Source organism: Carassius auratus, chromosome 36 (assembly GCF_003368295.1).
Source record: "Carassius auratus strain Wakin chromosome 36, ASM336829v1, whole genome shotgun sequence".
Lineage (NCBI taxonomy): Eukaryota > Metazoa > Chordata > Actinopteri > Cypriniformes > Cyprinidae > Carassius > Carassius auratus.
The window spans coordinates 14,166,953-14,191,165 of NC_039278.1; the positions used below are offsets into that span (position 1 = coordinate 14,166,953).

The window sequence follows — 24,213 nt, forward strand, 5'->3', positions numbered from 1 at the left end:
TTAATATTAGCATTTTGTGTAAAAAACAAAAAACAAACATAACATTTATAAAAAATTCATACATTCATACTTTTACATACATAATTTTTTCCCCCATATGTGAGTTGTATTAAATATTACCCCTTTCTCAAAATGGGATTTTTAGTTAATTGTATTGTATTTAATTAAGGTCAGTTTGACAGAGCAATAATCATATCTGGAATTTTAACATAATACAAGGGTTAGTGTAAAGTAAAGAATGACCTCATTTTTTTTTTTTTTTTTACCTAATTGTCAATTTAATTGTCCTTTATAAAGAGCAATTGTTAGGATATTTGAACAAAATGTTACAGAAATAGAGAACTTTCTTTAAATACAAAAATGACTAATAGATCATCGTGCTCATACCTTGCCGGTTAAATGAGAAGCGTGCACAAAGTCCTGAGGCTCACTGTTAAAATAGCTCTCATATTAACTTTATAATAAGCTTACAAAAAGAACAGAAGAAAAGTGGCACTCACAGACCCACCCTGGATATATTAAAGCTTCAAAAATGTCCTATTTCTTACTAAATAGATGGTTCCCACTCATATTTTCCTCCTTCTGACTTTGCATCGGTGCATTTTATTTCACAAATGTCATTTAAGACGTGGAAGGTTTCAGTCTGATGTTGCACTTCAGAGAGGGGGATTTTAGAGCAATACTTCTGACGACATTGTCAAGTGTCAATAATTAAACATTTAAGGTGCCTGTCTGACACTTAAGTCACACTTCTGCACTTTACAGACAACAGCAAAGCTTTACCTCAGTGTTTTACCTCGAAATCGATTTGGGACTCTCCAGTCTGAACTCTGTTGCATCACACAAAGCCGCTCTGTCTACGACTCACAAACACATAAATACGAGTGTCAGCAGTGCGTGGAAAAAGATTTTTTTTTTTTTTTTTTACCTTTTTCACAGGTTGACATGAAAGGTCAAAGAAAGTGCACTACCTTGGAGAAGCATGGGCTGCCGGCTCCTGTAAAGCTTGAAGTCTTAATAAGCTCATCCTCCTTCGCATTAACCAGGGTGAATACATTGTCATGTCATAAGAAATCTGGAAAATGATGCAGTCATCAATCTACACATATAAACTCACATATGGGCAATAATAATAATAATTATTATTATTATTGTACCACTGAAGTTAACAAATTGTGTGTGGGTACTTGCTATTCTGGGTGCCAGCTGGTATTAATAATGAACAAAATGTAAATAACAAATAATGTAAAACAAAGGAGCAGAATTATTGATGTTTAACATTAATGTCCCCCTTTACACTGTCAAAAGACATTAAACCACACAAAAATAAAAATAAAAAGAATAATACAAAAACTATATTTCAGTTCTGGTCTTTTGAACAAGAAATACATATTTTTATTAAATATCACTAAATTAATTTACAGTCTCACAGAATTTATATTTATATATATATATATATATATATATATATATATATATATATATATATATATATATGTATTTATGTATACATATATATATATTAACCTATTAAATCAGTAGTAGGCTTATTTTTCAGTAACAGTGCTATTAATTACTCAGATGCTATGAAACCATATCTCTCTATATAAAAGCAAAGACCTACAGACATATATACAAGTATTACAAGAAAAATAAAATAAAGGGGAAAAAATGATAGTATTCAGAAATTGACCTGCTCAGCTGAAGATGAAATTGTCTAGAAAAAGTGACTGATTACAAAAGAAAACTTGTCAGAGATTGCTTTTGTCAGCAAATATTCATCCTGCGCTTCACCTTCTGAGCAGCAGTAATGTACAACAGACACAATTAACATGCCTCTATAATGACAGGAATGATACAAGTTCAATTAATTTAAGAAAACAAAATTCTTAACTGCCTGAACAGTTCATCTATTATTACTTTGTATATGACTTCTAAGGGCATAAATCTGACTGCACACACAAAAATCCATAAAGCTTTATAAAGAGCTCCTAAATACCAAGCAGAACCTGATTCTATTCATTAGAATTAAAGGAATCTAAATTGGCAGCATATGCATAAGCATCTCCTTTAAGCGTTTTATTTATGTTGATATAAATAAACTTAAATACGAAAAAGGCTGTTTTCCCCATATACATATATCATATCTGACGTCAAACTTGACTTTGCAAACAGTATTCCTACAAGTATCTGGCCTCTAATGCATTTCATTACAATCATAAAGCAAAATAAATTACTGCACCGTCCCTTAAAGACATAATATACAGATGTAGTTGCATATTAAAATATTAATATTGCACAAAATACAAAAATAAGACATCAAATACTGACTGCTATGGGTCAATACAAAAGGATGTGTGTCCAAGCAGCATCTACAGGCTGCAGCACGTGTTTGTGAGTCGTGCAGTATCTAGTGTAGCTCATTCTCACCCTGTGGAAGGTGAGGGATTCAAATTCACTTCCTCTAACACGCAGAAATATTTGGCACACAAATGGATGTGAAGAAGGTGGCGAAAGTCTTTTCTACTTCCCTGGTGGCCTACAGCCATTTATTTTGGGTGTATACACCAGCAGGTTGTGGTGATGATGTGTCTGCGATGTCTTGACACACACACGTTCATACACACGCACACAGAAAGGCTGATGCGACTGATGTCTGCAGGAGACAGCTGTAGGACACTCGGCCAATGGTACGGGGGTTCAGGCGGGCTGCTGGGGGTTCACGTTCATGTGTTGGGGGTGTCCCAATAGCCCGATCCTCTGTTTCTGTTTCCTCTGCTCTGTCATCTGTCAAAACAAACAAACAACAAGAAGTTTTAATCATTATTATTTCAAAGAAAATCATCATCTGCTATTTGTCTCTCCCACACACCAGACATGCAATAATGCATTTTTGTGTATCTGTTCATTAGGGCTGTGTTCGATACTTTGATTTGATGATGTATGGTCACATACTACTTGTGCTTAACCGTGCTTAATGTGAATACAAGAACAGAGTTTAAAACAAAGAGGAAAAGTGCAAGATTTCTAAAAAAATAATGAATAGAGTATAATATATAGGCTAAAATGAGCTTTAATCTGGCCACAGAGGAACACAACCAGGGTTGCCTGATATAAAGAGACATAATCCCCAAAATAGAGCTTCAATCTTGGGCAATACGGAAATATCTGCTAAGTGCATTACTTATTTTTGCTAACCTGGCAACCATGTGTATGCGCTCTTTCTCTCTCCCTAGTGGAAAAAAGAAAATAACGGAAAGCTTGCAGTTTAGCGATCACCACTTCGATATGCTATTCTCTGAAAAGTGTAATTCACCAAGTTTTAATTTACGAGAGAGAGAGAGAGAGAGAGAGACTGTGTATGTATGTATTACCTCTGTTTTTGCAGCATTTCTCGATTTCTTCAGTGGTTAAGTTTTTTACTGATAAAACTGCGGGCAGCGCTGTGTTGCCTCATGTCTGTGTGCGGCGCAGCGTGACTGAATGTGTGCGTGTGAGCTAAAGGGAACAGCGCATTAGTTCAGAACACTTCTAATTTCTGTTTTTAAATCTAGGGAGCGTGTTCCTTTGTGCAATGATAACCTACCAGTAAACTAAAGATGAATAAGTACAATATAAATGTATTAATATGTTTACACTATTATTTATGGGTTTAAAAACAAGATGCAAACAATCAGAATATTGTATCTGGTGGTGAGTGCCCAATGTTCACATGAAATCTACATCATTTCCTCTAGTGTTGTACTGTTGTATAGTTATGAAGGCCCTTCATAAAGCAGAAGTCAACTGCTGTTTTATTAAATTCTGCAAAGCTGAAATGTAATGCAGTCTGTATTGTGATGCATATCATATCGTGGCCTCTTTATCGGGATCTATCTATCTACACCTATATCTATACAATCTAAACCTATTGTATCGTGACTTTGCTGGCAATACACAGACCCATTCGGTTTATATAAGAAAATATATTCATAAAAATGTTATATGCGAAGAATTTAAATACTTGTGATATTTGATCTATCTATATGAAACTGTTGTATACAGTATATTCAGATTGAGCTGTATTTTCAGTTACTTTTACATTTTTACACGTGTGTGTGTGTGTGTGTGTGTGTGTTATATTAAATTATATTTATCACATGAAAATACAGCTAAATCTATTATAACTATACTTCTATAAATCTAGACAAATTTATATATTTGGATTTATATACAATACACACACACACACGCACACACACACACATACATATATACATACATATATATATATCCCATATAACGATACTTCTACATTTTTACATATATAACCATACACACACACAAACACACAGACAAACACACACATATTTACATATTTTCCATATATATCAATAAATGTGTAAATGTAAAATGTATAAAGGTAACTAAAAATACAGTTATCTAAAAAAACTAATATGAATATACACTATAGTTTCATATAGACACACATATATTTGTATAGTATATATATGTAAACATCTAAATGAGTAAAAGTTAATTATGTAAAAGTAACTCTGAAAATACAGTTAAATCTGAATATACAGTTTCTGCTTCCTTTGTGCCATCATTGTTTTATTTGTTTTATTTTTTTTTATTAATCTGCAGTTATTGTTCATTTGAAATCTTCCTCATCTCCTGTTTGTCTCTCCCACAGATCAGGCATGCCACGCAGTGATGCATTCTGGGTGTCGTTCATGTTGACTTGGTTATGACCTCATAACACAACAGTGTCTGTGTTTTTAGGTGTGTGTGTGTGTGTGTGCGGTCTTATAAAAAGCTCCTGGGAAAATAAAATGGAGCAATTGGAGCAATGTCATGCATTGTTGTGTAACTGAGCTAAAACACACACTAACACACACACTCATGCTCACGTACGCAGTTCCACTGAAATTCACATTGTCTATACCGAAATCCCCTACTCTGACTCAACAGCTGAAAAAGTGAGCAAAAAAATGCTCATGCATGTGTATATTAAAGATGATGTCCACAGGAAGTACCTCATACTACTAAACAATCACAGAGCCATTTAAAGGTAAGTGCATGGCACTGCTCGCTCCTCATGCTAATGTGACTTCATACAGATAGCCGTTGTAATCCAACTACATTAACAATAAACATCTGAGATCAAATGCTTTAGAGCTGAAATACCACATTAGATCCTGCCTAGATTTAATCCCAACCCCCAAAACACCCGTTTGTAAAAGAAATCTGAACTTATTGAATCACTCCAATCAAAAGGACCCCAGGCGGGTCACATGAGGGAACACTGGGAACGACATCACATGGTTACACTTGTGCTTTGAATCAAATAGATCACAGTATAAAAATTATCTTGAGACGTGACAATCAGAACTAAACAGTTTGTGTGTGTGTCATTTCACACACAGGCGTAATATATTATTTGATTAATGTTTAAATTATGTCAAGCATTTAAGCATAAGACTGCAGATCAAAAGGGGGTGGAACACATCAATTGATTCAATTCAAATTCAATTTAGAAAGAAATTATATTATAATTTTTTTGTAACATTAGTATACTTATTTTCCAAGATGATTATAGTGGAGATTTTGCAATTTTGCTATTTTTTCACCCAGTGTATTTTTGTGTTTTTTAATTTTAATGTAGTTATAAAAAATACATACATTTTTTTTTATTTCTGATTGTGTCTTATTTACACTTTTCCCCATCAGAATAGTGTATGGTAACAGAAATAGTGGAGAAAACAAACCTGTTAGAAACCAACCTTTTAACTAGATCATAGACTGAAAATACAGCCCAAGATGATCGACAAATGGAAAAACTAATTGCAATCATTCTCTCGAAGTTTAAAGTAAGAAAGGTAAAAGTAAAACTGGTACCGACATGTGTTACCACCGCATTGACGCAGATTAAATAGTGAAAGTTTGTCGGGTTTTTACTTGCTTTGTCTTCTTTTAGCCAAACAATGACCTTTTCCCCCTGTCTGGAGTACAGAAGAGAGAAAAAAAAAAAGAAACTTCCCTTTAGACACTTCCCATTTCATGTGGCTGCACACCTCAAGATGGTGTTAATTCGACATATTTACAAGAAATCAACGACATGACAGCAAATCCCATTACGCATATTTCCACCAAATCAAAATATGAGCATCTAACTCGATGACCCACTTTATCGCATTCATCTATGTGAGTTAGACTGTTTATCTGTGGAAACAAACAAGCTCGAGTTCGCAGAACTTCATCTGGACGACAATGCGGCTGAATAAAAGTGAAACAACACTTGGCCTCGTGACGCAGTTGAAACATGGTTTTAAATACCACGAGCTGAAGGCAGAAAGAGAAAGACAGACAGAAATGACTCAGTGCCCTTTGGTCTAATTGAACCTTGGAAAGGCTGTGGACTCATACTGATTGACCTTGAAGGTCTAGTTTCACTCACACCCAACTTCAATTCTAGTCTGTGAAGTCCACTTCAACAGCTAGATGGGTCAAGACTGAACTTCAACCTCATCGGGGCGTGAAGAACTAGCAAAATGAATATAATGTTCTGCCATCAGTCTGAAAGCATCCCCACTCACCTGTTCTTTCAGTTCAGTGAGCTGGCATGACAGATTGCAGACCAGCTTCATGGTGGAGTCGAGTTTCTCCTGAAGATTCCTGATCTCGTTCTGTTCGCCCTCGGCGTCACTGCTAACCAGCGACATGGCCCGCATCCGTGGAAACCAGTCCAAGTTGTGTTCCTGTTGGCATTTTAAACGTTAATGTTTTTGGTAGCATACAATTATTAGGCCAATATATATAAAGCTGCATATCATTAAATGGTGTTCCTTCAGTAGTTACAAATTCATATACTGTTCAAATACTTGCATGCATTAGATCAAAAGGGACAGTAAAGAAATGTATAATATTATAAAAGATTTATATTTAAAATAAATGTTGCTTTTGAGGTTTTTTTTTTTTTTTACTTACTTTTCATTAAAGGATCTTGAAAAAAATTTATCACATTTTCCACAAAATATTAAGCAGCACAACTGTTTTCAGCATTGCATGTTAGAATAATTTCATAAGGATCATGTGACTCCGAAGTTTGGGTATTAATATATTTTGAATTATATAAATAATACATAAATATGAATAAATACAATATTCGTTTTTTTTTTAAGGCAGCCTTGATGAGGACTTTCATAAAACAAACAAATCTTCCCAACCTCAATTTTTTGAATGGTAGTTTATTTTTAAAATGTACAAATGTAAAGTACTTGGACACTTTGTTTGTTAGGTTTTAAATGATAAAACTTATCATACTTCTTACAGTATATTCATATGTTCATAGTTAATATGATGAATTTGAGGAACACTGTATACATCCAGTAAAAATCACCAAATGGTGCAAAAATGGCAAAGGAAAGTGAAGTTAGTTCTAAGTTCTAGCAGCATATGTTTGATATTTTGTCACTGAATTGAATTCATACATTAGGTCTGACTTATTTGGGTCACTTTAAATGAACTATTGGCCTGCCATTTGACGCATTATTCAGTGTCTGCTCTATGATTTAATTACTCCGTTTCTTTATTTTTTCCTTCCAAAACATTTTCCAAACATCCTCCACTCCATTTCCACAATCCACATTGCACACAGCATTCTTCAAATCAGACATGAACTAATGGTGCACTTGAAGTCATTTCCTCCTCCACCTCTCATTCCCTCATTGTCTCTCCATTTATAAGAATATGTGAACTTACATCAGACAAAATTTCCTATGTGTAATATGATTACAGCAAAGGAAAAGCAGTATTAAAGTCACATGAGCATGTGGACAGCCTCGCCCTCAGATAACACAGAGTACTAGATTCCTCTCCAATTGGCATACAATGATTTAACAAGGGGAAATCGACCATCGCTGAGATATTTGACATTACACACACTAATGTAATCAAGTGAAACACTTAAAACAGTATCTGACCGCAAGATAAAAGCAGGTTTGGATCTTATTTGGACTTTCAGTCATTTTTGATTTACTTTTGAGCATCATAATCACCTCAAATGGAGAAAACATCCAAAACAACCTCAGAGATGCATGGGAAAAAATACTAGGGAGAAATGTGGATTCTGCTACCACAGGCCATAATAAAAATACATGAAAATGTAACTGAACTAATATGATCTTTAGATTATTTTATTTTATAATTGAATCAGTGGTGACTTTAAGCTAAACAACCAGGGGATTCTAACAGAAGCAGGGACAAGGTTTTAGTAATGTTAAAGAACGCTGGCCAAAGATCATGCTATTCTTTGCTCAGACAATTCCTACTTCCTACTAAGCTGGTCCACTCACACACACACACACACACACACACACCAGTGTTTTTAAATGAACTTCGCCTGCAGACAGACAAGTCCAGACTACAGAGTTTTGTGAACATATTTGCATATTTTTCTCATATCCTGTAAGGAGTTCCTCTGGCAGTTATCATGACAGCTAAACAACATCTAAAACTATTTTAAACAGCATTCTTTCTATTTATAACTACTATGCATGAAAGTGTTGACTTCTCATATTCCTTGATAGACTGCATGGGATACCTGAAAAGTTTTTTCACACCAGAGGAATTTTTGTTTTGTGCAAATGTAAAAAGTATGTATAGTAATGACAATGAAAATGCTTTCAAGCAGGTTTTTCCAAAAACTCTTCTTTTCTGTCATTGGAGAAATAAACAGATAGTACTGCCTAAAAGTACTGTAAGATCATTGGTTAAGCCATAAAATAAAGTCAGGCAACATGAAATGTTTTTTAAAGCAACCAAAAACCAGTTTTGGAAGTAAAGCACCAATTGGCTAAATATTTTATTTAGAATTTTCATTTTTTTTAATTTTTATTTTAGAAAAATACTTAATAAGAATACTTACATAAGAAAATAGAACCTAGAAATATACCCCCCCCCCACCCAAAAATAAATAAATAAATAAAATAAAATGAAAAATAATTAAATATGATCATAAAGACATAGCAAAGTTAAAGCAAACTTTTAGGGAATATTTATGCTTTTTATGAAAATCTGCAAATAACTGTGAAGAAAAAAAAAGAAAAAAGAAAGGAAACACTGAATATTAATTTAAAAAAAGAAAAAAAATGAAGGTTGAAGGAAAACTTCTCACATGAAAACTTTTGAATCCAGCAAAGGTAACTGCAAAAATAATGACTGTTTTCAAGCAGGTTTCCTGAACACTTCCCTTGTTTGCCATTGGTCAATTAAACAAATAGACCCACCTCAAAGTAACATTGGTGACTTAAATAAACAAAGCAATATTTTTGAAAACAACAGAGCAGGGAATTCAACCAACAAACAGCTCACTTATAGTGGTCTATCCCCAAAAGAAAGCAGTATAATACAGAAAAGATTGTTTTATAAGCAGTGTGGAATAAAGATGCTTGTAGTATATATTTTTTAAATATAATTGCTGCAATAATTGCATTTTATATTTACTGAGACCGATCACAGCTTCCATAGGACCTAGTGAGCAATCAAAGCATTTAAAAAAAGCACTTTCCCTTGAATATTTATATGAACTTTAACCTAAAATAACGGGGGAAAACAGTTCATGCATATGTAATTTTGTCAGCTACCCCCTTATGCATGGATGTGTGACAAAAACATACACACTGTTCACACTGCAGGTGCAGAGAAGTCCCCTTGTCTCAGAAATCTCAGACGGGCCGTGCGCACAGACTTCAGACAGACGGTTCCACCCAGGCACTGGGGAAAATCACAGGTAATGCTCGCACTCATTCTGAGAACAAGAGAGGAGTACGTGTGCACTCACTTCCTGCTGCCACAGATGTTGAGGTTTGTGTTTACCTCCGCCCACAAACATTGTCGTCTGTGCATGGAGCCCAGCTGTCAGCTGGTTTCGTCATCGTCATCACAGAGGCACATGCTGTTATCGCTAATCAGACCTGTTTCACCCTGACTGAGTCTGCTTTTGAAATCTGTCAAATGATGAAGCAAATGTCACCCACTTTTCAGACTACCACAGTTCCTGCAACCTCAGGTTGGGTAAATTACGTAGACGGATGCCCTACAAACTCAAATTTTGCTATTACACTCCTAAATATAACTTTATTTAACCAGAGAAACCTATAGCTCCTAGTGAAAAACACTAAATAAATCATATTATGAATAACACATTTATGAAATATATATAAAAAACTAAACTAACCAACTAGCTAAAATAACTGTTTAAATAGACAGCAATACTACATCATGTAATTTTACACACAAACAACCAACAAATCCTAAATATGCTTTCTTAACCTATCTTTGGTAAAAATAATTTATATTTTAAATAAATGAAAGTAAAATGTTACATGAAACAAACACATCATATAAACAAATAAAAAAGTAAAATACAGCATGGATAAGTTGAAAACTAACAAAATAAATACATAAATAATTCACAACCTGAGGCTGGGTCAGTGTTTTTCTCAGAATTGCGATTAAATGTGTTTATAAAGACGTAGAAGCAAACGTTTAGCAAATATGTAATTATTTAATGTTATTATTAAATATTTGATTTTTTTTTTCTTGAATGTTTGAAAAATAAAAATGTCAAAAAAAGAAAGAAATCCTTAATAGTGATATGAATTAAGAAAAAAAAAATTGGGGAATTTCTGTAGCCATTTTTATTGTTGAAGTAAAACCAACGTTTATAATAACTGACATTTTGTTTAGCGGATGTTTAGCAAATCTTTTAGCTATTTTTCATGATCCCCTTTTTCCAAATAACCAATACATTTAAAAACGAAATAAAAACCACCATTTCTAATGCTGGATATAAATCAAGAGGATATAGTGACATGTCTGTATCATGACCTACACTGAAATACTCACTTCCTCTGGTCTTACTTCTTCAGAAATGAGAACTACAACTACTTTTACGTAAAAAAAAAAAAAAAAAAAAAAAAAAACCTTAAAAGGGACAGTTCATCCAAAAAGGAAATTTTTTTCATAATATATGATCACATAAAAATTATATTATGAAGATTGTTAGTAACATAATATTGTTACCACTGACTTCAAATGTGTGGAAAATAATATAAAATATATTTATGTTCCACAGAATAAAGAAATGATACAGGTTTTGAAAGACATGAGGGGAAGTCCCATAAATACTAAATCATTAAAAACATTTTGGATGTACTGTCTCTCTAATGAATAATCTATAACAGCACTTATTTGCATGACGGAAAAAGGGGCAAATGTAACGTGTCTTATTTGTATTTTTTTTAAAGTGCTGCTTTGGTTTCACACTTATCTGGGTGTGCTTCTGCACGTTGGTGCGTCCGTAACAGCCCCCTCTTAAACCTCTATTTCCTAAGCTTTGTTTACACTTGACAGCACTGCCAGTAAATGTGTGAGTGCTCTAGCCACATCAATTTCAACTGTATCTGCTGCTTCAATGGAAATGAGGGAAGTGTGAATTTCATTACTAATACCACAAGAGCCTACACACTAAGACAGGATGCTCTGTGGTAGCAGCAACAACAGCATCGGGGCTTAAACGGGACCTGAGCGTTCACGCACATCTTCAAAGTGCAGAAGTTATGACAGACGTCATCACGAAGCTGTGAATAATATTCACGAGGGAAGAAAAAGCTGAAGAGAAAAGGGCAGGTTCATGTAGGGGTTCTACCTACAGACATAACGCTTGATCTAACCTCAATTACCTGAATGAAAGTAGACGATCAAACAGAAAAGGTCTTTCCTCTTTGGTTTTGATACATTATATTAAACAAAATTTCGGTGCATATGCTGTAATTGTTTTAAGCACAGTAACAGCAGAAATTAAAATCAATAAAGTGCTGCAGAGATGTGATAATTTTGGAGCATCTCTCAATTCCTCAACAAATAACCAGTGGCATCTTTCCATTTTCTGATGAATTGTTGCAGAAAATAAGCTCTATGACCCACAAATGTTTATGATTATAAAACATATAACATACATAAAATCTCTGTACTCCCATTTAGCCATTAATTCAGGGCACCTAAAAAGCTAAATAGGGTTTTACTGATGCATTTGATGTCATATACTAAAATGTGAACTTATCTCAAGCTTGTGTGTGCCTCAGACCTTATTTCAGGCATTTAGCCAAAAAAAACACAAAGAGAGACATTGCATCGCTGTTGATGCATCACGAATAGACTTGTAAAGAGAAACTAATCCCAAGTCAGGTGATTCTTCCCAAAAGCACATGGGGAACCCTCGAATGGCGCCAAGGAGGTTGGGACCTGGACCAAAAGACACCACACAGATCAGAAACCGTGTCAGAACCCACCGAAGCTGCACCATCTGCGTCAAAAGAACAACCGCTTGTGCAGAAGGGGCTTTCCTGAGCACTTCTCTTTACCCAAAATTACTCAAAAGTCAATTTAACCTTAAAAGTTCCACACCATTGCATTAAGCAAAGCATATGATGACCTATAAAAAAGGGAATATAGATAAAACAGGATGTTTAAATGAACAACATAAGTGCCCTTTTATTTTGAAAGTCTTTTTTTTTATAACCCAATTGAGCTACAGACTGCTATTCATCCAGCGATTTGTTCTAGTTGTTAAAAGTGTTTTTCTGAGGAAAAAGTCCACAGTGCTTTAGCATAGAAATTAATTTTCAGAGAAACACATGCATACAAAGCAAAAGTGTACGCACATATTGCAATCATGAGGGAAACTCCTGCTCCTCTGGTCAACCAACTGAAGCGAGCTGTGTGTGTGTGTGTGTGTGTGTGTGCGCTGTCACAGCTTTTCTTCAGGATTAACACATCCAGAACCATTTTCAGAACATCTTAAGACTCCATTCTGAAGGCAAACAGGAGCACTGGCATCCCTGAGAGAGCTAAGGTCACCTCGTTGTGATTACATAGGTCAAAGGAGAAGGTTTGGGGTCATTTAAAGGGATTTAGTGAGAGGAATCTGGTGGAAAATACCTTAAGTACTCCACTTTCCCGAAGGTAAAGTTTAAAGTAGGCCACATTGCCCACAGCAAACCAAACTGTTCATTTCTGTCCCAGGGTTGGACTCAACTAAAAGTAAAAAGATCTAAAAATGTTTTTGAGGGGTAGTCATGCCCCATCATGGCATGGTTGGAAATCTGATACAAAACGGTTTCTCTGAGCTCTGCTTCTCTAAGGGGGAAAGAAACCCACACACAAACACCCTATCAATCTGCTATTTGATCGTAACTCTTTGGTTCCCTCACTGGGTGTACAAAGAGATGCTCAGTGTCAAGTTATCACAGCGTTATCAACTTTCAGAGTTCACAAAAAATCCTCAGCAGTAAACAAACACATCCACTGATCCAAAACCGTTCCACGCCATTGGCTGATTTCCTATCATCATGTGAATATGGCCCTAGGTTAAATTACCTTATAGTGACCTCAGTTTCCTGAAAGGCGACTGCTGTCTAGATCATTTATGATGAGGCACTTGTAATGGTAGTGAATGGCGTCATTTTTGGAGGATTTAAAAACAAAAATGTGAATGTTTTAAAAGCACTTAGTCTACCGTTGGATTTTTTAAAATGTTTTTGTAGGAAGTCTCTTCTTCTCACCAAGACTGCATTTATTTGATTAAAAAATAGAGAAAGAACTAACATTGTGAAATAAGATTACAATTTAAAACATCTATTTAAATATATTTTAAAGTGTAGTTTATTCCTGTGATTCAAAGCTGAATTTTCAGCATCGTTGCACCAGTCTTCAGTGTCACATGATCCTTCAGAAATCATTCTAATATGCTGATTTGGTCCTCATAACACATTTCTTATTAATATCAATGCTGAAAACAGTTGTGCTGCTTGAAATTTTTGAAACCACAATTTTTTGGATTCCCTAATGAATGCAAAGTTCAAAATGATGAAGTCTTTATTATCACTTGATCATGCTTCTTTGCTGAATAAAAGTATTAATTTTGTTCTAAAGAAAACAAAATAATCTAACTGATTTATGAACACATCAAGTCTGTTAAAAAAAAAATCTTTTAAATTATTCATTAGACTTACATTTGTCACTTTTTATTGGTCATTTTAGGGATAACATTGTCATTGCAACAAACCTGTAAAGTTGAAAATATCTTCTTTAAAATGTATTGGTCATGTTTTGTGGTTATTTGTTTGAAACAGTGAATATTTTCACTATTTGGATTACAGATTCACTTTCATTGTAACTGTATTTTTTTGGCCTTTTTTTAAACAAAAGAAGTGACAAGACGTAATTAAATTTTGCAGTAATCAAAACTATGCTGCAAATGCTGTCAAATGAGGTTGACTAGTAATGAACCCAGAATATTCCTTTAAACCGAACGAATGGTTTTGTGAAAAAAGAAAAAACAAACTTTGCTGTTGTGGCAGGAAATATTGTCTTTTTATCTTACCATAAGCATCTAGTATGTTAAATGTATTTCAAACTGAAATTAAGTCCGCTGTTGTACTTCAGACCCCTTACCCGGATCATTTCGGCCACATAGCTCTCAGGCCCTGTGAACTCCGTGGAGTCTTTCACTTTCACCAGCACGATGAAGAAGAGATAATGCCACATGTTGTGCTCCACCTTAATGTGCTCCTCAAATGTCACGGTTTTGTTGTCAAACTTGTCCCTCTCCAATCCTGTAGAGCAGAAACACAGTTACAACAAAATGAGTTTGCAGCAGTTGTTGTCAATGGGCCTGGCCAAATGCACCTGGTTTCTAAGGTTTAAAGTCAGTTAAGAAGATCAAGATTAAGAGTTATCTTGAAGTGACAAGCTCCCCAATGATCAGTTGTTTGTTAAGCTCAGGAACTTATTCAGCTCTATGCAGTTCATGACATTGACATGATGCATAACAAAGTTTCTTTCTCTTAAAATTGGTTTGGTTTCAAAGAAAACTGTACTATCTGGAAGAGGAAGTAGAACCACAGGGAAACTGTTTGTATACAAGCGTGAATGGTGCGTGTTATGAGCAAACAGAGGATATGAATCATGTGATGGTCACAAACAAACAGTCTAATTTGGATGCATGATTGGTGAGTACATATTGGGAAATTGTCACTTGACTGCAACATGTCATCTACTCTCCAATTGCACGTTTGTTCTGTTCATCTGCCCATGAGTGTTAGTCATGGATCTTGAGGTGAACTGAATCCCAACAAACTGCAGTTTCAATAATTCATATCAACAGACATGAGTCAAAAATAGCATCCTTATACCATATAATAGGTGTGTGCACTTGGAGATTTATGAGCATCTACAGCTGATCTCACACTAACATGGTCAAACACGCCAAGTGGCACAAGGAAGACCATCCACCACCTCCGCAGTGAGATATGAGTAAGACTTCTGGTGAAGAACAAGGGTCCTAATGTTTATGCTGGAGCTAAACAGTTTTATGCGCTTATGAAATTTAAAGGACACCGGTACATGAACACATCTGTGATTCACTGAAGATAACTTAATGAAACTCTGCAAACCTTTGGGAGAACTGAGTTACATCTCCAAATGACAAAGGCTCATAAATATTGATAAGGATATGTGAATGCTTTACTTTTTTATATTTTATAAAAGATATGCATTGATGCATTGATTGCAGCAGAGTGCATTTCCAGAAATATGAACAACAAAATACCAACTAGAAATGTCGAAAATCATTTAAACAACAACCAAGCTGTTATTTTTCAATATATAATGTCCCCAAATATCCTCTTTCTTACATCCCATGCCCCTTTCATTCCCAGGATTGTGTAAGTCAGTGGATAAAAGTAGATTCCAGTATAAGGCCATCCACAGAGGAGCAATAATATGGGTATTTGGCATTGAGGATGCATAGACACTCACCACAAATAAAGCAAGTCGTTTTCAGAACCTCCTCTTTCTTCTGCTTTTCACTTCTGAGGTCAGCAAAGGTGTCAATGATGACCCCAAAAATGAGGTTGAGGACGATGATGATGACCATGAAGAAGAAGAGGAGGTCGTAAATCACACGAGCAGCAAAAAGAGGCTCCTACGGAGAAAAGAGATGGAGGAGGTTTTAATATCAGTGTTGTTTCCAATTCAACCTCCCAATCAACATCCAATAATAGACCAGTGTTCCTCTAACTCTGTCTAACTACCCTTCTCTTTGAGTTTGAGAACTACAATATCCAAAGGCCTGATTAAACCAAAAATTATTTACTATAAGAGTGAAAAAAGGGACTGATTGGCTATTCGAAATGCTGTAATTAGTCATCATTTGTAACGACAATAAAGTGTGTAATTATTCAATAGTTATGTTAGAATAAGTGAGATATCATTATAGCTTTTATGACAATTTTTAATTTGTTTTTATTATTATATTTTTCATTTTCATTTTAAAGTTGAATTATTTTTTTGCTTTTAAATATATATAGTTTTTATAAAGTATTTCAGATATCAAGTTAAAAGAAAATGAGAAATTAAGAAATAAATTAAGTGTACATTTTTAATATTATGTTTTTATTTTTATTGTAACGATTATCTTATTTTAAGCAAAACATTTTTTTTTATAATAATAATATAATATTTTATATTATTTTAATACATTTTCTGTAAAGTGGAACTGGAAAAGCAGTGCTTGTTTTCAAACAGGTTTCCTGAACACCCAAAAAGGCAGTCCTGCCCCAAATTAACATTGAGCCTTTGTGTGGTACCTCTTTAGAAGGTTTGCGCAAAACATCTCCGACCCCACCGCCGCTCCGCAGGCCGTGGCTCAACACGGTGACGATACACATGAGCAACGAGTCACACGTCCTCTCCTTATCCTCAATCACGACCGCAGTCGATTGCATTACCACAGCTGCAGGAAACAGAACATCAGTAAGCGCTAAACAAACAAAAAGTCTAACTAATCTAACAAAGGCCTCTGTATTACTGTGGGATGTTCTGAACAGACTGAACAGTCCTATACATGCAAACCTTAAAGCAAAAATAGCATTTGTGGTTAAAAGCTTTCCTAAAATAGGACTCAAAGATATCAGATCATAACACACATTACGCATTCACAAAGAGCAAAGATAATTTGCAAACAAATATAGAACTATATATATACAACCAGATTTGTATATTTTCTAAAGAAAATGTGAGTGGTGTTTCTAAAGATTAAAGGGGGGGTGAAATGCTATTTCATGCATACTGAGTTTTTTACACTGTTAAAGAGTTGGATTCCCATGCTAAACATGGACAAAGTTTCAAAAATTAAGTTGTACGTTTGAAGGAGTATTTTTGTTCCAAAAAAACCTCTTCCGGTTTGTCACAAGTTTCGGAAAGTTTTTTTCGAGTATGGCTCTGTGTGACGTTAGATGGAGCGGAATTTCCTTATATGGGTCTTGAGGGCACTTCTGCCGGAAGAGCGCGCGCTCCAGTATAGCAGAGCACTGAGAGCCTGAGAGGCTGAGCACAGCCTGATCAGAGCGAGAGCGTCGCGAAAAGTCACAAAAGAAGTGTGTTTTTGGTTGCCAGGGCAAGACAACCCTGCACAGATTACCAAAAGAGAAACAGCATTAAGGGACCAGTGGATGGAGTTTATTTTTACAGAGCATCAACGGAGTTGTGCAAGTGTTTTTGTTTGTTCCCTGCATTTCGGATTGCACATCGTTTATTTCTTAAGGATAATGCAGTAACAACGGAAAAGGGTCACGATCGTGTGTTGGAACCACATGCGGTGAGTAAAACTGCTTCAAATATCTCTGTGTTGTTAACTTAGCTATCAGCCCATAAGCACATCAAGTAAACAACATGCGATGTTGTCATCAAACTGCACTTTCCACATGTACAGCTTAAAAAAAAAAAAGACGACATAAAGTGGAACTTAGTCATTTTCCAAAACCGCTAAGCAAATATATACAGTTTCAGTACATACCACATAGCATACCGCCTTTGCTGATGCTGCTCTTGTTAAATTTCAGCCTCTGGATCTGTGTCACAGCTTCCACATGCTCTCAACTCAAAAGCCTACTGGCGCTCGTGATTCTTTAGCTCCGCCCACACGTCACGCCTCTAGGTGCTCGTGTTTTTCCGGGAAAAATCGGTACAGACTATCTTTCTCTTTTAAATATAATAAAAATAAAGACTTTTTGGAGTTATGAAGGATGCAGTACTACTCTATAGGTACTCAAGATTAACAGGATATTGAGTGAAAACGAGCATTTCACCCCCCCTTTAATATTTTTAACACTTTTTTCTTTTTTTGTTTTTTTTCTTTTACTTTCTATTTATCAAAGAATACTGAGGAATTTAAAATAACAGAATGATTTCTGAAAGATCATGTGACATTAAAGACCATCACAGGAATACATAACATAGAAAACAGTTATTTTAAATTTAAATCACAGTTTACAATATTACTGTTTTTACTGTATTTTGCAGCCTTGGTGAGCATAAGAGAACATAAATCTTACCAACCCTTAACTTTTTAGCAGTAGTGTGTGTACTAAGTTTAATATGTTGAACATTTGTTAAGCCCAAGTAACACTATTAGGGCCCTATTTTAACGATCTGAAGCGCAAGTGTCAAAGCGCGAAGCGCAAGTAAGTTTGTGGGCGGGTCTCGGCGCTGTTGCTATTTTCCCGGCGGGATAAATGGCTCTTGCGCCCGGCGCAAATCTAAAATGGGTTGGTCTGAAGTAGCTTCATTATTCATAGGTGTGGTTTGGGCGTAACGTGAAATAAACCAATCAGAGCGTCATCCAACATTCCCTTTAAAAGCAGGTGCGCAAGTTCCATTATGGATTGCTATTATTATGGAGTATTTACCAGGCGCACGCCAGGAGCGGTTCACAGCCAGGAGACTGATGTTCTTGTAAGAGCAGTGAAAGACAGAGAAGTTGTGTTGTATGGGGATGGGAGAAACCCACCCAAAATTGCGTCGGTTAAACAGGCGTGGGAGGAAATAGCCACAATTGTTTCATCGATTTTTTTTCTGGTTCTTGACGGACAAACATATTTGTCAGATGTCCTTACATAGCCTATATGTCTTGCCACTATTGGGCAAACAGGTCTGACCCTTAACTACTAAAATTAGCCTAAATAAGTTGTAAGCTAGATTTATGCCTATTTTTTCACATCTTCGTGGCACACCACAATGATTTCCGTCATCTCATGTGTTAATATTTTTTTTTAGTGTAACAGTTTATGATTTGCAAAAATAACTGTTGCATCTGTGTAGATTACATGAGCAAAGTGTATGCGCGTTGTGCACGCTATACATTATGGTCAAGCATGCGCCCTTAAAATAGCAGAATGAACAACGCGCAACGCGCCACTGACTTTAGACTAGGTTTTTTCTGGTCAGTGGCGCAATTGTTTAATGGAACAGCAAAATAGCACCAGGGATTGTTTGCGCCGGAACATGCCTCCTTTTTTGCGCTGAACCTCCCAGGGAGCGCAAGTTCATTCACTAGTTTAGCGACGTGCTTCTGTGGAGGGAAAAGCGCGCTTTGCGCAAGTGCAAAATAGGAATGACACATGCGTCGGTGTACAAAGTCAATTGCGCTGGGTGCAAGATAGGGCCCTTAATGAGAAAAGCAATGCTAGCCTAAGTTTCAAACTGGTCTAAGCGAGGTCTTTCAATGTTAACTGATGAGCTAAACAAGATAAGATGCACCACAGGTTCAGTGGGTTCATACTGGCCCATCAGCTCCAGTGACCAAATTAGGCTGGCCTTGCATCTTATATTAGTACACACTCAAAAACCCACTTACAGATCTGAATTATACTGGTCTGACCTCAAACCCCAAACCAGCATGAACCTGCTGAACATTTAGGGCCTGAGTGTCATTAACCTCTGACCCTGAACACACCCAGATACCTCACCAGGGATTCTTGAGGACACCGAGTCCCTCCTTTCCTTGTCTCATAACCAGGCCATAAAACTCAGATTTAACTATGAGTCTGTTGTGGGTGATGGGGTTCATACCATCCATCATGGTCTCTGTGGAACAGTTCTCCTCTTTCCGGCACACCGAGCCTGCCAGGAACTCTCCCATCTTACCTGCGGATTGATCTGAACATAGGGGGAAAACAGATTAGATTAGGAACTATAAATTGTTACTTTTAACGAAGCATTGCATTTTATCATGAAATCAATATTTATTTAAATATGATTAATATACTATTATAACAAATACTTTAATAGCATTGTAGTTTTGGGATATGTAAGATTTTATGTTCACCAAGTCTGCACTTATTTGATCAAAAATACAGTAAAAACTGTATATTACAAGATTATTATATTATTATAATAAAAAATAACTGTTTTCTTTTTGAATATGTTTTGAAATGTCATTTATTCCTGTGATGCAGTGCTGATTTTTTTTTTTAGCATGACTCCAGTCTCCAGTGTCACATGATCCTTCAGAAATCATTCATGATTTGCTGTTCCAGAAACATTTCTTCTTATTATTAATGTTGAAAATAGTTGTGCCGCTTAATATTTTTGTGGACACATTTTGTTTTTCAGGATTCTTTGAATACACCGAACAAAAGAACAACATTTATTTAAAACAGAAATCTTTTTCTAACATTATGAATGGTTTTACTGTCACTTTTGGTCAGTTTAATGCATCCTTGTTGAATAAAACTATGAATAAAAAATAGGCCCCAAACTTAAAATGGTAGTATACATAACTTTTTAACATTAAAATGAGAATTTCCCATGTAGGAAACATGTGGACTGCCACACGTTTTTTAAAGTTAAACTTCCATCTGTTTTTCTCACCAAGTGTTTTATTGGATATCCTGTCCACGGACAGGATGAAATCATCCTTGAAGATGATGTATCCTACGATGGAGAAGAGGTAGACCAGGATGAGAGCCAGCACTGCGGTCAAAACGATCGAGCGGCCGTTCCTGGTTACACTCTTGATGACGTTTAACAGCGTCTCCTCTCGGTAGATCAGGTCAAAGAGCTGGAGAGAGAGTAAGATGAGAGTGTGTGTGTGCGTGAACACAATATTCATGTTGGTGAAAGTGAGAGAGGTCAGAGGTCAGAGTTAGAAGAGACGTCCGTGTGTGAAAGAGAGGTTACGGTATGCCTGATGGAGTGACTGAAAGTGTATTCGTGTATTACTCACAAGCAAGCTGTAGAAGAAGACATGAACAAAGGCTCCAAGGCTGCATATAATGAGGTAAAGCAGATGATACAGGAACTCCACATCCATGATCATGGCCTTGTATCCTCTTGTGAACGTACCACGGTTTCCCACGAAACTCATTAGAAAAATCACTTTATTGCACACCTGAAATCACAACCATTGCGTTAAGAGATTTAATTGGAGTTACACACTGAATTTTGGCTCATACCATATTTTTCGGACTATAAGTCGCACCTGAGTATAAGTTGCATCAGTCCAAAAATACTTCATGACGAGGAAAAAAACATATATAAGTCACATTTATTTAGAACCAAGAGAAAACATTACCGTCTACAGCCGCGAGAGGGAGGGCTCTATGTCTTCAGTGGTATGCTACAGGAGCACTGAGCAGCATAGAGCGCCCTCTCACAGCTGTAGATGGTAATGTTTTCTCTTGGTTAATTTCTCTCGGTTCATGTCAAATTAATTTTGATAAATAAGTCGCACATGACTATAAGTTGCAGGACCAGCCAAACTATGAAAAAAAGTGCGACTTATAGTCCGTAAAATACGGTATATAAAAAGCTGAGGTAAAATGTAGCTGAGGTAAAATGTGGCAATAAGAACATTTATCTGTAGCGTATCATTAAGGATTTACAAACAATTGAATCGCAACCACAAATTACGGGCTAAAGTAATTGCATCAGTTTGCAATGTCCGCAGTGAATGAAATGTTTCCATAAAGTTATTTTGAAATCTTATTTATACATAAAACCACCAAAAAAAAAAGCATTCAGCTAATGACCTTCAATAATGTAGGCAAGCTTCAACTGTTAACTCTCGCTAAACGATGCAAGTCTGTTTGCAACAACAACAAAAAATTTACTAGCTCATGCTGCATTTGTAGGATTTTAATTACCGTTTACCATATTTTTTGGACTATTAGCCGAACCTGAGTATAAGTCGCATCAGTCCAAAACTACGTCATGACGAGAAAAAAAACGTATATAAGTCGCATTTATTTAGAACCAAGCACCAAGAGAAAACATTACCGTCTAGAGCCGCGAGAGGGCGCTCTATGCTGCTCAGTGTAGACTACACGAGCAGTCAGCGGCATAGAGCACCCTCTCGCGGCTATAGACGGTAATGTTTTCTCTTGGTTCAATTCTCTTGTTTCATTAATTTTGATAAGTCACACCTGACTATAAGTCGCAGAACCAGCCAAACAGCCAAACTATGAAAAAAAGTGTTACTTATAGTCCTGAAAATACGGTAAATGTTCAGAGTCAGATTTATGAAACTATTATTCAGCAAGGACTTTTATGTTTTTACAATGTATTTTCAAATAAATTCTGTTCTTTCGAATTTCCTGTTCATCAAAACTAATTTATCACTGTTTAATGGCTGAAATAGAAAACTGTTATTTTAAATTGTAATAATAATTCACAGTATTAATGTTTTTATTGTATTTCTGGTCAAATAAATCCAGTCTTGTTAGGTATTTCCAAGTAAAATATTTATGTTATTATTCTATTTTTCTTGAGAAAGATTCAAATCTTACAACCCCTTACAACTTCTGGAATTGATAGCTGGTTAGGATGCATACTAAAGGTGTGCACACAGTTAGAGGAAGTGTTATTGTGTGAGGACTGTGAAAGCCGTGTGGAATCCACCAGTGACGTACGACACACCTTAGTGCAAAACACACCCAGCTGCCCTCTAACAACTTTGTCAAAAACTGTCGTTCACTCACATTGAAGGCTCCCAGAAGGAAAAGTGTGGGCTCCAGGCCGACTGAAAATATGAGGCGTAATATAGTGGAAGCGATCAGAGCCCGAATCCCGTGAGGTTGGGGCAGAACTATAACTATGGCCAGTGAAACCAACATTGCCGCCCAAAGCAGTGCAGAAAGGTGTGGCTCCAGGGTGCCTGAGGAAAAAGAGGTAAACACGTTTTAGTGCCATCAATCATGCTCCGGGATAAAAAAAAAACAATGTTATCATGCCATCTGTCATGGTTACAGCATCACCGATGCTTCAGGCCTTGTGTTCAACTATCTCAGGTCCTCGACTGATTTGAATCAACAATCCACAGTGTGTTTCTGGGAATTGTGTCATTTTTAGGTTGTTTCAACATGTGCAGGCCATCTCAATCTGATTATGGAAATATGAAAATGAGAATTCTGTCATCACTTACTTGCCCTCATGATTTCTTTCTTCCGTGGAATACAAAAGAAGATGTAAATGAAGACTTGTTCTGAACTGTACTGAGCTCCAAAAAATACCATCTAATTAACATTTCATACAATTTCAGACCATCAAGTCATACGGATTTCTAATGTACTTTTAAGTGCTATTTTGCAACTCATTTACTTTTACTGCATATGGAAAATGGGAGACGAGAAATTCAGCTAAACGTCAAGGTCGTAAGGGCTTGTAACAAACAGAATTTCATTTTGTATCTCTATCTATTTTTGAGAAATAACAGAAGGGCAGATGAAAAGCTAAGATAATGTTCATTGTCACTACCCATGACTGCACTGCATATCTGAAACTGCGATTCTGTACAGCAGATCTAAATAGGATTCCCTGAATTGCTTGCAGTTTCACCTGTTGAACATGTTCGGGCACATTCTGGCCCTCAAGGGAAAGATGCTTTGAAAAAAAAAAACAGAAAAAAAGTTACATAACCCTGAAAGTGTGACACATTTGAATATGTTAAGGTTCGATGGAGCTTTGTCATCAGCCGCTCTGGCATCATTTTTAATCCTTGTTTAAGTCCTGTTCTATGTGAACGGCAATGAAATGTACAGTACAGCAAGGTCTTATGTGGGAATATATTAGTAGGATTGCTAAGTGGGTGTGTGTTTGCACAGAAGAAAAATGAGGTCAGTCGGATTTGCAGGATCTTCACAGAGGGAATGGTTCCAGCTCACTCACTCGCTCGCTCTCCCGCCTGCGAGTAGACCACATGACAGGTGCTTGTTACATAACCCGGCGTGCTAAAAATATCACAGCTGAAAGATGCATGAGCGTCGGGTACCGAGCAAGGACGGACTCGGTTTGGACAGGCAGGGCTGGTGGGCAGCCAGGAAATATTCA

General features: G+C 36.2%; 1 protein-coding gene across 9 annotated transcripts in view; it reads right to left on the bottom strand.

Annotated features, from left to right (window-relative positions):
- Positions 1-2,237: 2,237 nt before the first annotated feature.
- The window catches only part of LOC113055353 (inositol 1,4,5-trisphosphate receptor type 1), a 116,460-nt gene continuing 94,484 nt past the window's right edge, over positions 2,238-24,213 (bottom strand). For all 9 annotated transcript variants that reach the window (XM_026221608.1, XM_026221607.1, XM_026221600.1 and 6 more), the window contains 9 exons: positions 22,866-23,041; positions 21,113-21,277; positions 20,758-20,947; positions 19,957-20,043; positions 16,695-16,840; positions 15,865-16,030; positions 14,500-14,660; positions 6,579-6,740; positions 2,238-2,787 (listed from right to left, as the gene is read on the bottom strand). In XM_026221608.1, coding sequence (XP_026077393.1) covers positions 2,701-2,787; positions 6,579-6,740; positions 14,500-14,660; positions 15,865-16,030; positions 16,695-16,840; positions 19,957-20,043; positions 20,758-20,947; positions 21,113-21,277; positions 22,866-23,041 — 1,340 coding nt within the window. In that variant the 3' untranslated portion in view covers positions 2,238-2,700. The remainder of the gene's footprint in view (positions 2,788-6,578; positions 6,741-14,499; positions 14,661-15,864; positions 16,031-16,694; positions 16,841-19,956; positions 20,044-20,757; positions 20,948-21,112; positions 21,278-22,865; positions 23,042-24,213) is intronic.